The following is an 11558-nucleotide window of genomic DNA, read 5'->3' on the forward strand; positions in this document are numbered from 1 at the left end:
TGGTATGGTTTGCTTAATTGTGATACTTTCCTTTTAATCGTTTTTATGAATTTGTTGATATATGTTAATAAAGAATATTTTTTTATTTCCAAATTTGGCTCTCATCCCTGTATGAAGTTTTGGTTTTGTTGATTTTATGTAGGGAGAGCTCTTGATGGTGTTGGCCCATTGTGTAAAAATACTTTGTTCATTTGGTGTGCAATCTGTACAGCACTTTTATGGACATCAGAAACTGACTTTTACTTAATAATGTGATCAACTCTGAAGGAAGTTTTCTGTGGTTGTCCACTTCTAGGTTTGTCAGCTGTTCCATAACCTTTTTCTTTACTTAATATACATGACACTTGACTCTGAGAACAGTTACATTCCATAGCTAACTCTTTTTGGCTTTTGCTTGACTTCACTCTCGGAGTAATAAGCTTCCTGAAATCTGGTGATAAATTTGGCTTTGTCTTTGCCATGTTTTAACCTAAAAACATATACACAAAAAAAATGTAGGCAACATTTGACTACCCATGGCAAAATATGCAAAACATTTGGCCAAGCAAATGTTGAAAACTTACACATAAAGGGATAAAGCAATGTCAGACATAATTTGCATTTTTTATCACTGACAACCATTTGACCTGACTACATTTAGAAATATGGTGCATATCCCATCCCTTGTAGACAGTGAGCCCTCTCAGGCATGTTCCTCTCTCCTCTTGTACCAGTCGGTGACTCCTTTTGTTCACGATTATTGTACCTATTTTTATTATATAGACCCCTTTTCACATGTAAAGCGCCATGGAATAAATGATGCTATAATAATAAATAATAATAGTATCCAGCCTTAGGTCTCGCTCACACGAGCGTGTAACACGGCCGAGTGCGAAACCATGTCATACTATGGGGCAGCTCCGGTCTGTGATTATTTTCTCATGCCGGTTTGGCAGCATGCTGCAGGTGGCTCAGATATTCAGATCACTCGCACACATATAAATCAGTGGGTGCTTGTGAAACATCGGTCTGCACTATGTTCTCCGTCTCCTCCGCACCTGTGCTGTGATTCTCCCATGCGAGACAATCGGATCACACTAAGATGACACTGGGATCAGACTCTGACAGATTCTCTATCATCCACATGAAGGAGGACGGACATGACAATCAAAGAGGAGTCGCCGGATCAAGAGCTGTGATACACGTCTGCTTGGAGCCTGGTATAGATGACTATAATAAAAGGTGTTTTTTTCAGACAGTGTTTACCGCATTCCAAAATGTTGGATATAAGGACCTACAGGTGCTGGCCGTAGTTTTTATGGGCCAAAACTGGTGACAGGTGGAATACCAATTAATACCTATCGCTTTCCATTGTGCTCTCTGGAACGCACGTTCTGTGTGTAACTAACTTACATTCACGATTTTTTCCTCTCTAATTCTCTTAACCTTCTGGCTATTACAGAAACCTGGATCCAGCAGTAAGGCACCACCGCCGCTGCTGCACTCTCATTTGGTGGGCTGAAATTTTCACATACCGCCAGACCTGAGAACAGACAGGGTGGAGGTGTTGGTTTGCTCCTTTCATCACAATGTGCTTTCCAGGTCATCCCCCTGGTTTGCTCACTTATGTTTCCTTCCTTTGAAGTCCACACCGTCAGACTCTTCAAACCCTTCTCCCTGCAAGTGGAGTGGCGGTTGTGTATCGCCCTCCAGGCTTCTCCCGCCAGTTCCTGGATCACTTTGCCACCTGGCTTCCTCACTTTCTATCCTGTGACATGCCCACCCTCATCATGGGAGACTTTAACATCCCCATCGATGATCTCCTGTCCCAATCTGCCTCTCATCTACTCGCTCTAAACTCATTCGGCCTCTCACAGCTTACTAACTCTTCTACGCATGAAGATGGGAATGCTCTGGACTTGGTCTTCTCCCGTCTCTGCTAGCTGCATGACTTTACTAACTCCCCTCTCCCGCTCTCGGACCACAACCTTCTTTCCTTCTCTGTCAAGAACCGTCTCTTCACCCGAGACACCCACACTTATAGGAATACACATACACGTACCATTAATACCCAGCAGCTTATGGACAATTTACACACATCTCTAGCTCTCATCTCCTCAATCTCCTGTCCAGACTTAGCATTGTCACACTACAATAATACACTGAAGAGCGCCCTAGATGAAGCAGCACCTTCTACACGCAGAAAGACCCAACACAGACAACGGCAGCCCTGGCACACGATGCAAACGCATTTTCTTCAGCGTTGCTCAAGGTGTACTGAGCATCAATGGAGAAAATCACTTTTAGCAGAGGACTTCACTCACTATAAATTCATGCTCAAAACTTATAACTCTGCCCTTCATCTGGCCAAACAATCCTACTTCACTACCATCATCACTTCACTATCCAACAATCCAAATCGACTTTTTGAAACCTTAAACTCCCTCCAGAGCCCTAAAGCACAGACCCCCACCACCAACCTCAGTGGGGACGATCTGGCCACTTATTTCCTATAAAAAATCAACCACATCCAGCAAGACATCTCAGCCCAATCTTCTCAGTGCCTGGATCCCCTTCCCTGCCGCACTTCAAGCTCACTTGCATTCTTTGAGCTTGTCACAGAAGAAGTTGTTTCCCAGCTCCTCGCTTCTTCTCGGCCTACAACCTGCAACAGTGACCTCATTCCCTCACATCTCCTGCAGTCTCTCTCACCAGTGGTCACCACTCACCTGACTAAAATATTTAACCTCTCTCTTTCTTCTGGTATCTTTCCCTCCTCATTTAAACATGCCATCCTAACCCCTTTACTTAAAAAGCCATCCCTGGACCAGAACTGCACTGCTAACTACACACGCGGCTCCGTACACACACGGCTCAGCTCCGTACACATACAGCTCCGCTCCAAACACGACGTACACACACGACTGCGCTCCAAACACCTCGTACACACACGGCTCCACTCCGTACACACACGGCTCCGTACAGACACAGCTCCGCTCCGTACACCTCGTACACACAAGGCTCTGCTCCGTACACACGCGGCTCCACTCCGTACACCTTGTACACACACGACTCAGCTCCGTACACCTCGTGCACACAAGTCTCTGCTCCGTACACATGCGGCTCCGCTCCGTACACCCATGGCTCAGCTCCGTACACCTCGTACACACGGCTCCGCTCCGCACACCTCGTACACACGCGGCTCCGCTCCGTACGCCTCGTACACACGCGGCTCAGCTCCGTACACCTCGTACACACAAGGCTCCGCTCCGTACACCTCGTACACATGCGGCTCCGCTCACCTCTTACACACGTGGCCCCGCTCCGTACACCTTGTACACAACGCAAGGCTCCGCTCTGTACACCTCATACACGCATGGCTCCGCTCCGTACGCCTCGTACACACTTGGCTCCGCTCCGTACGCCTCGTACACACTTGGCTCCGCTCCGTACGCCTCGTACGCACTTGGCTCCGCTCCGTAAGCCTCGTACACGCGCGGCTCCCCTCCGTACGCCTTGTACATGCGCGGCTCCCCTCCGTACGCCTTGTACACGCGCGGCTCCCCTCCGTGCGCCTCGTACACGCGCGGCTCCGCCCCGTTCACCTCGTACACACACGGCTCCGCTCCGTACACCTCGTACACACACGGCTCTGCTACATCCACATTGTAAACCCCTCCTGACACCACACACAAACTTCAGCTCATCCAGCACCATGACAACCAGCACAGCAGAGTCCTGCATCCACTGAGGCCCCTGATCATGTGACCCCATGACTCCTCCCTTCCTGTGACCTCATCACAGCTCCTGTGCGCACAGAACAGCCATATATGTGGTGGCGGCTCTGCAGGTGGAGGTATGTGGAGATCCCCCATTACTGGGCGCAGGGGGCATTAACCCATTCAGCACGGAGGCTCTTTTGGGGTCTTGTGTTGCCCCTTTATAAGAATCATAAGGTTTTTGTTCTGTTTCCTGTAATAGATACATACGACCCAACTATGGAGAGAGGAAAGGAGGAATCGTATTGTTCTCATAGTACAGGGCCCCTTTACTGCCCCACAGTGTAATGCCCCCATTATACCCCTTATGCAGGATGTATGATGCCCCCACACAGTGTAATGCCCCCATTATGTAGTATGTATGATGCCCCCACACAGTGTAATGCCCCCATTATACCCCTTATGCGGGATGTATGATGCCCCCACAGTGTAATGCCCCCATTATGCCCCTTATATAGGATGTATGATGCCCCCACAGTGTAATGCCCCCATTATGTCCCTTATGCAGTATGTATGATGCTCCCCCACAGTGTAATGCCCCCATTATGCCCCTTATGCAGGATGTATGATGCCCCCACACAGTGTAATGCCCCCATTATGCCCCTTATGTGGGATGTATGATGCCCCCCACACAGTGTAATGCCCCCATTATGCCCCTTATGCAGTATGTATGATGTCCCCACACGGTATAATGTTCCCCCAGTACCACCTGAGGTCTTGCAGTTGGAATAATCCCTCTGGAAAATGTTTTTCCCTTTGCCTGCTCCCCTCCATGTAGACCCTCGAGCATGTATACATGCATGTAGGGGAGCAGTCCTTACTAGATATCGAGGCTTTGTACAGTAATATACTGCATGAGGACGGTATCAGAGGAGTAAGACATTTCTTGAAATCGAGATCAATAGAGTGTAGCAGACATAATGACTTCATGGAGGATCTTCTAAAACTCACTCTTCCTCATAACTTCTTTCTTTTTGACAGGAAGTACTTCCACCAGTTCAGGGGTACTGCAATGGGGAGCCCCTGTGCCCCCTCATATGCTAAACTATTCCTGGGCTGGTGGGAGGAAACCACAATATTCAGGGATGATCATAAGTGGTGGCATCCATATACTGGGACATAGTATAGATATATTGACGACATTCTTATTATCTGCTCGGCGACGAATGAAAAGTTTCTTGAATTTGTCAGGGAACTCAACATCAATAGAGTGGGCCTGAGATTTATATCAGAGTTTAATTATTACCAGTTGCCTTTCCTGGATGTTCTAATTAAGAAAGAGCGGGATGGTACCCTAGGAACACTCATCTACAAAAAACCTACAAGCCCTGATAAACTATTGAAGTGGGATAGCCACCACCCCATCCCCCTAAAAAAAAACAACCCAATATCCACTGGCCAATTTTTATGGTTGAGAAGAAACTGCTCCAATGTCTTTTAATATACAGACAGTAGACCTGAACACCAGATTCATGGAAAAAGAAAAAGGGTACAGACACTCCTTCATACCTAACCAAGAGACCAAGAAAAAGATGGGATAACACGAGTAGTAGGAACTTGGGACAATCAGAGTGACCATATCTTTAATATCCTCAGAAAACATTAGCGTGTACTTGTAGTCAACGCGGACCTGGGGGTGCTGTGTGATCTACTCCCACAATAACTTTCAGAAAGGGTCGGTCAATTAGGGACCGTTTAGTGCAAGGGGACTTGGTTGGATAGAAGAATCTGCTGTTTCTTTAGATGTGGAGAATGTTGTACATATATTTACATGGTCTCATCCAATTACATCTTGAGTTCCTCTACAGGTAAAACCTTTTTCCAGAGCAAGAGGGATTATTTCAGAGGGACTTGTATATATGGCCACATGCCCCTGCCCCCTAGATTATGTATGCATGACCAAGAGGTAATCTAGAGGAGTGTGGGGAGCATTTGGGCGATATACACCATGGTCCAGACACCCCATTAGTGAGACACATGAACAGTGTACATTGAGGTGAAACCGGAGACATCTCCTTTTGCATCATTGAGGTGGTTAAACCCAATGTGATAGGAGGTTCCTCAAAAAGGAAAGTAAGTGGATTTCCAGACTGGATTCATAAACCCCTAAGGGACTCAATGAGCAAATTTCCTATGCCTGTTTTGTGTGAATACAGCCCCATTATGGATTACAGTTTTGGATTTTATACTCTACCCATTGCTACTCAGTTCCCTGTGAATGAGGTTCACATATTGTTTTACTTCATGAAGATATCTGAGCTTCTACAGTACAGACCAAAAGTTTGGACACACCTTCTCATTTAAAGAATTTTCATGACAATGAAAATTGTACATTCACACTGAAGGCATTAAAACTATGAATTAACACATGTGGAATTATATAGTTAACAAAAAAGTGTGAAACAACTGAAAATATGTCTTATATTCTAGGTTCTTCAAAGTAGCCACCTGCTTTGCACACTCTTTGCATCACCGGAAATGGTTTTCACTTCACAGGTGTGCCCTGTCAGGTTTAATAAGTGGGATTTCTTGCCTTATAAATGGGGTTGGGACCATCAGTTGTGTTGTGCAGAAGTCAGGTAGATACACAGCTGATAGTCCTACTGAATAGACTGTTAGAATTTGTATTATGGCAAGAAAAAAGCAGCTAAGTAAAGAAAAACGAGTGGCCATCATTACTTTAAGAAATGAAGGTCAGTCAGTGCAAAAAATTGGGAAAACTTTGAAAGTGTCCCCAAGTGCAGTTGCAAAAACCATCAAGTGCTACAAAGAAACTGGCTCACATGAGGACCGCCGAGGGGAAAGGAAAACCTAGAGTCACCTCTGCTTCTGAGGATAAGTTTATCCGAGTCACCAGCGTCAGAAATCGCAGGTTAACAGCAGCTCAGATTAGAGACCAGGTCATTGCCACACAGAGTTCTAGCAGCAGACACATCTCTTCAACAACTGTTAAGAGGAGACTTTGTGCAGCAGGCCTTCATGGTAAAATAGCTGCTAGGAAACCACTGCTAAGGACAGGCAACAAGCAGAAGAGACCTGTTTGGGCTAAAGAACACAAGGAATGGACATTAGACCAGTGGAAATCTGTGCTTTGGTCTGATGAGTCCAAATTTGAGATCTTTGGTTCTAACCACCGTGTTTTTGTGTGACGCAGAAAAGGTGAACGGATGGACTCTACATGCCTGGTTCCCACCATGAAGCATGGAGGAGGAGGTGTGAGGGTGCTTTGCTGGTGACACTGTTGGGGATTTATTCAAAATTGAAGGCATAATGAACCAGCATGGCTACCACAGCATCTTGCAGCGGCATGCTATTCCATCCGTTTTGCGTTTAGTTGGACCATTATTTATTTTTCGACAGGACAATGACCCCAAACACACCTCCAGGCTGTGTAAGGGCTATTTGACCAAGAACGAGAGTCATGGGGTGCTACGCCAGATGACCAGATGGTGGAGATACATGGGGCAAAAAACAATAATAAAATTATCATTGGAGTCTGTTATAAACCACCAAATATAGCAGAAGCCACGGAAAGTCTATTAATGAGACAAATAGACGAAGTAGCAAAAAATAACGAGGTGATTATTATGTGGGACTTCAACTGCCCCGATATAGACTGGGAAACCGAAAGCTGTAGATCTCAGAAAGGAAACACTTTTCTGTCAATTATCAAAGACAATTATTTGTAACAACTTGTGCAGGAACCAACTAGAGGGACGGCCCTTTTTGACTTAATATTAACTAACAGGCCAGACAGAATATCTGAGGTGCAGGTCGGGGGGCACCTGGAAAATAGTGACCACAACATTATACAATTCCACGTGTGCTTCAGTAGGGTGCCCAGCAAGGGAGTCACAAAAACACTGAACTTCAGGAGGGCAAAGTTTGATCAGCTAAGAGATGCCCTTCACCTTATAGACTGGGATAGTATCTTCAGTAATAGGAGCACGGATAGAAAATGGGAAATTTTCAAAACAGTCCTACATAGTCACTGTAGAAGGTACATACCTTATGGGAATAAAAGGGCTAGGAATAGGAGGAAGCCAATGTGGCTAAATAAGGAAGTCAAGAGGGAATGAAAAACAAAAAAAGGGCTTTCGGTAAATTTAAACAAGAAGGCAGCGAGGAAGCGCTAATATCTTATAGGGAAAAAAACAAAATCTGTAAGAAACAAATAAGAATAGCAAAAGAGGAGACAGAGAGACTAATTGCCAAGGAAAGTAAAACGAATCCCAAACTGTTCTTTAACTATATAAACAGTAAAAGGATTAAAACTGATGGAGTTGGCCCATTGAAAAATAACCTGGGTAAAATCATAGAGGGCGATGAGGGTAAAGCAAACTTACTCAATAGCTTCTTCTCCACTGTTTTCACAAAAGAAAACAATTTATCGGAGGAAATGCAGAGTGATAAAGTAAACCCTCCGCTAAATATCACCCACCTAACCCAGGAGGAAGTTCAGAAACGCCTAAATAATATCAAAATAGACAAGTCACCAGGCTCAGATGGCATACACTCCCGGGTACTAAAAGAATTAAGTAATGTGATAGACAGCAGGGCCGGCCCGAACGTATAGGCGAACTAGGCGGCCGCCTAGGGCGCTGACCCTAAGGGGGCACCAGAGAAAAAATAGAAAAAATTATAAAAAATCTTTTCAAAAGGCAAAAAGTTTTAGGGATGGAAAGAAAAGTGTACATAAATTTTTTTATCATAAATTTAAAAGAAAAACCGTTGAGCTTCAATTTACGCACGGAAAGGAGGCGCTAAACTACGGACGTGAGTAGTTTGCATCGTCTGCTGACAGGTGTTTGATCCCGCGCATTTATTTTGCTCCTAAGTTTTCAAATGTTGGCAAAGCAAACAACCAAAAATGCACACACTACACTAAGGGGGCGCCCGAGAGAAAAAAATATGTATACTTAAAAGGTAGGTGTACCATATGGCCTATTTATACGTAGTTTGGACTTTAGGTACTAGGTACTAGTTGGCGATTATATTGATAGATGTCATCAGCAGTCGATGCGGCTAGTGGGAGGAGTCTGTTTTGACGCATTGGCGTAGACAGCCTGGACTGCCAGTCAGGCCAGCTAAGGCAAGGGAGATAGTATCTACGTTTTTTGCATATCGGCGCGCGTGATTATAATATTTTCGAGGTATGTCTCTACTGTTTGCATGCTTTATCATGTAAGCCATTGCTGTTATTTTGTATATTCATTAGATTCATTGTTCCATGAGGTTTCATGAATGCAAATAGAAAATAGGAGGTTTTTAGTAAATTTTTGGCCTAGGTTCTAAAGTGTTAGGCGCTGCGAGGTAGGTATATTGTTTTGATTTTCAAAAATATTGGAAACATTGGAAATTGTTAAAGAAATTTGTGGTTTTTGTCTTAAAAGTAAAATCGTATTATATAATGTTCAGATAACAATTTTAATTGGCGCGTTAACTTTTAGGTAAATGCTGTGTGTTGTAACGAGTCATGGCTGATAAGAAGAAAAAACTTTCGGAGTTTCAGAACCGTAAAAGAAAAGCTGAGGAGGAGAAATCACTTTCAAAAATCAGTGGGTCATTTTTAAAATATCTAAGCAATAGAAATGAAGACGCGGAATTCCAAACGTTGGAACAACAGGCTTCTGTTGCCTCGGAAATATCGAATGTGGAAATAGAATTTTTTTCTCATGCTGAAAATAGTGAACTACAACCATCAATATCTGGTGGTAGATCTGATCAAAGTACCAGTACTGACATGGAGGCTGGTACATCTATAGAAATACTACGCAAAGACTATTCGGATGATCCCGCTACGTGGACCGTAATCAATGATGACTTACGCCTAGATGTAGTAAAACTCGGCCCCACACAAGTTAAAGATTTCGACTTTCCTTTGGACACTAATCGTACAAAATTTTCTTGTGTTCACTATAAACATCGTCTTGTCAATGGTGAAAGTCTTGAACGCAATTGGCTAACGTATTCTATTCAGAAAAATTCAGTTTTTTGTTTTTGCTGCACGTTGTTTCCAGACTCATCACTTCAGCTAGGAATCATCAAACGCTCAGCCTTAGGTACTGATGGTGTAAATGACTGGAAAAACATATCTGCTATTTTAGCCAGCCACGAAAAAAGCAAAGATCACATGATTAGCTTTCAAAAATGGAAGGAACTCGAAAATAGACTTAAGATGAAAAAGACCATTGACGAAGAACACTTACGCAAAATTGAAGAGCAAGAAAAATACTGGCATCAAATTTTAGAAAGGTTGATAGCTCTAGTGAGGGTACTAGGTACGCAAAACTTAGCGTTCCGTGGATCAAATGATGCATTGTTTGCATCTAATAATGGGAACTTTTTGAAATTTGTGGAGTATTTGGCTATGTTCGATCCCGTCATGTGTGAGCACATTCGGAAAATCCGGGACAAAGAGATTCATGCACATTATTTGGGAAAAACAATACAGAATGAGATGATTCAACTGCTAAGTAATGGTATTCAGGAAAAGATTCTTGACGATGTCAAAACTGCAAAATACTTTTCTGTAGTGCTGGATTGTACTTCTGACGTGTCTCATGTTGAACAAATGACTATCATTGTTCGATTTGTTTCCCCATCAGAAGACAAAAAGTTTGAAATTAAAGAGCACTTCTTGGGATTCATTCCTGTTTCTGATACAACTGGAGGTGGTTTGACAGCCGCTGTCTTGAACAAATTTGAAGAACTGTCGCTCTCTGTGGACAACTTACGAGGGCAAGGCTACGACAATGGGAGCAACATGAAGGGAAAAAAACATTGGACTACAAAGACGAATTTTGGACATAAACCCACGTGCATTCTTTGTGCCTTGTAGCTCCCATTCTCTAAACTTAGTCGTCAACGATGCCGCTAAATGTTGTTTTGGAGCGACAACTTTTTTCCTGTTAGTTCAAAATCTCTACGTATTTTTCTCTTCGTCAAATCAGCGTTGGGAAGTACTCGTGCATCATTTGCCATCTCTGACTCTAAAACCTCTAAGCGAAACAAGGTGGGAAAGTAGAATTGATGCTCTGGCCCCCCTCCGTTACCAATTGAGCGAAGTCCATGATGCCCTAATGGACATAGCAGAAAATATTAGTCTCACAGGAAGCTCTGGAAATGTCTCCCGGCTAGAAGCTCAAGGTCTTGCTAAACAAGTTGGAACCTTTTCTTTTGTTACATCTGTTCTAGTATGGTTCAACATTTTGTACGAAATCAATTTGACAAGGAAGTTACTTCAGTCACAAGAATTCGATTTAGCTGCTGCTTCTCAACACCTTGACAAAACCAAGAAATATCTGCAATCATTAAAAAGCGATGAAGAGTTTGAGAAGCTGTTAGTTGATGCGAGGGAAATCGCAGAAGAGCTTGGCATACCAGCTAATTTTGAGTCAAGTTCTGCGCCAAAACGTATAAAGAAAAAAAACAGACAGTTCTCTTATGAAGGGAAAGATGAGCCCATAAGAGATGAGAAACAGAGTTTCAAAATTAACTTTTACTTTGCGATCTTAGATACTGCTATAAATTCAGTTGATAAGCGGTTCACTCAGCTGAAAGAAATGGAATTGAAATTTGGAATTTTGTACCACATCATTTCACTTGAGGGAAAACCAAGCAAATTTGTTCTGGATAAGTGTAAAGCTCTGGAAAAGTCTCTTACACACAACGAAGCAAAAGACATTGATGCCATAGAGCTATGTGGTGAACTGCAGGCAATGGCAAGACGTGTTCCAGAAGATTCATCACCAAAAGACGTTCTTGAACTTTTGCTTAAATCTGACTTGAAAGAAAGTG

General features: G+C 43.5%; 1 protein-coding gene across 1 annotated transcript; it reads left to right on the forward strand.

The window, feature by feature from the left end:
• Positions 1-3752: 3752 nt before the first annotated feature.
• LOC141182779 (zinc finger MYM-type protein 5-like) lies at positions 3753-10718 on the forward strand. The gene is made up of 2 exons (XM_073660886.1): positions 3753-3835; positions 9209-10718. Exon 2 carries the CDS (start codon positions 9235-9237, stop codon positions 10597-10599), a length of 1365 nt encoding a protein of 454 aa, XP_073516987.1. The 5' UTR covers positions 3753-3835; positions 9209-9234; the 3' UTR covers positions 10600-10718.
• The last annotated feature ends 840 nt before the right edge of the window (positions 10719-11558 follow it).

Source organism: Phyllobates terribilis, unplaced genomic scaffold (genome assembly GCF_046119375.1).
Source record: "Phyllobates terribilis strain yellow unplaced genomic scaffold, ASM4611937v1 Scaffold_36__1_contigs__length_13169755, whole genome shotgun sequence".
Classification (NCBI taxonomy): domain Eukaryota; kingdom Metazoa; phylum Chordata; class Amphibia; order Anura; family Dendrobatidae; genus Phyllobates; species Phyllobates terribilis.

What these genes read in the sequence shown, in the direction of transcription:
- LOC141182779 (XM_073660886.1), top strand. Translation starts at nt 9,235, where the DNA reads ATGGCTGATAAGAAGAAAAAACTTTCGGAGTTTCAGAACCGTAAAAGA.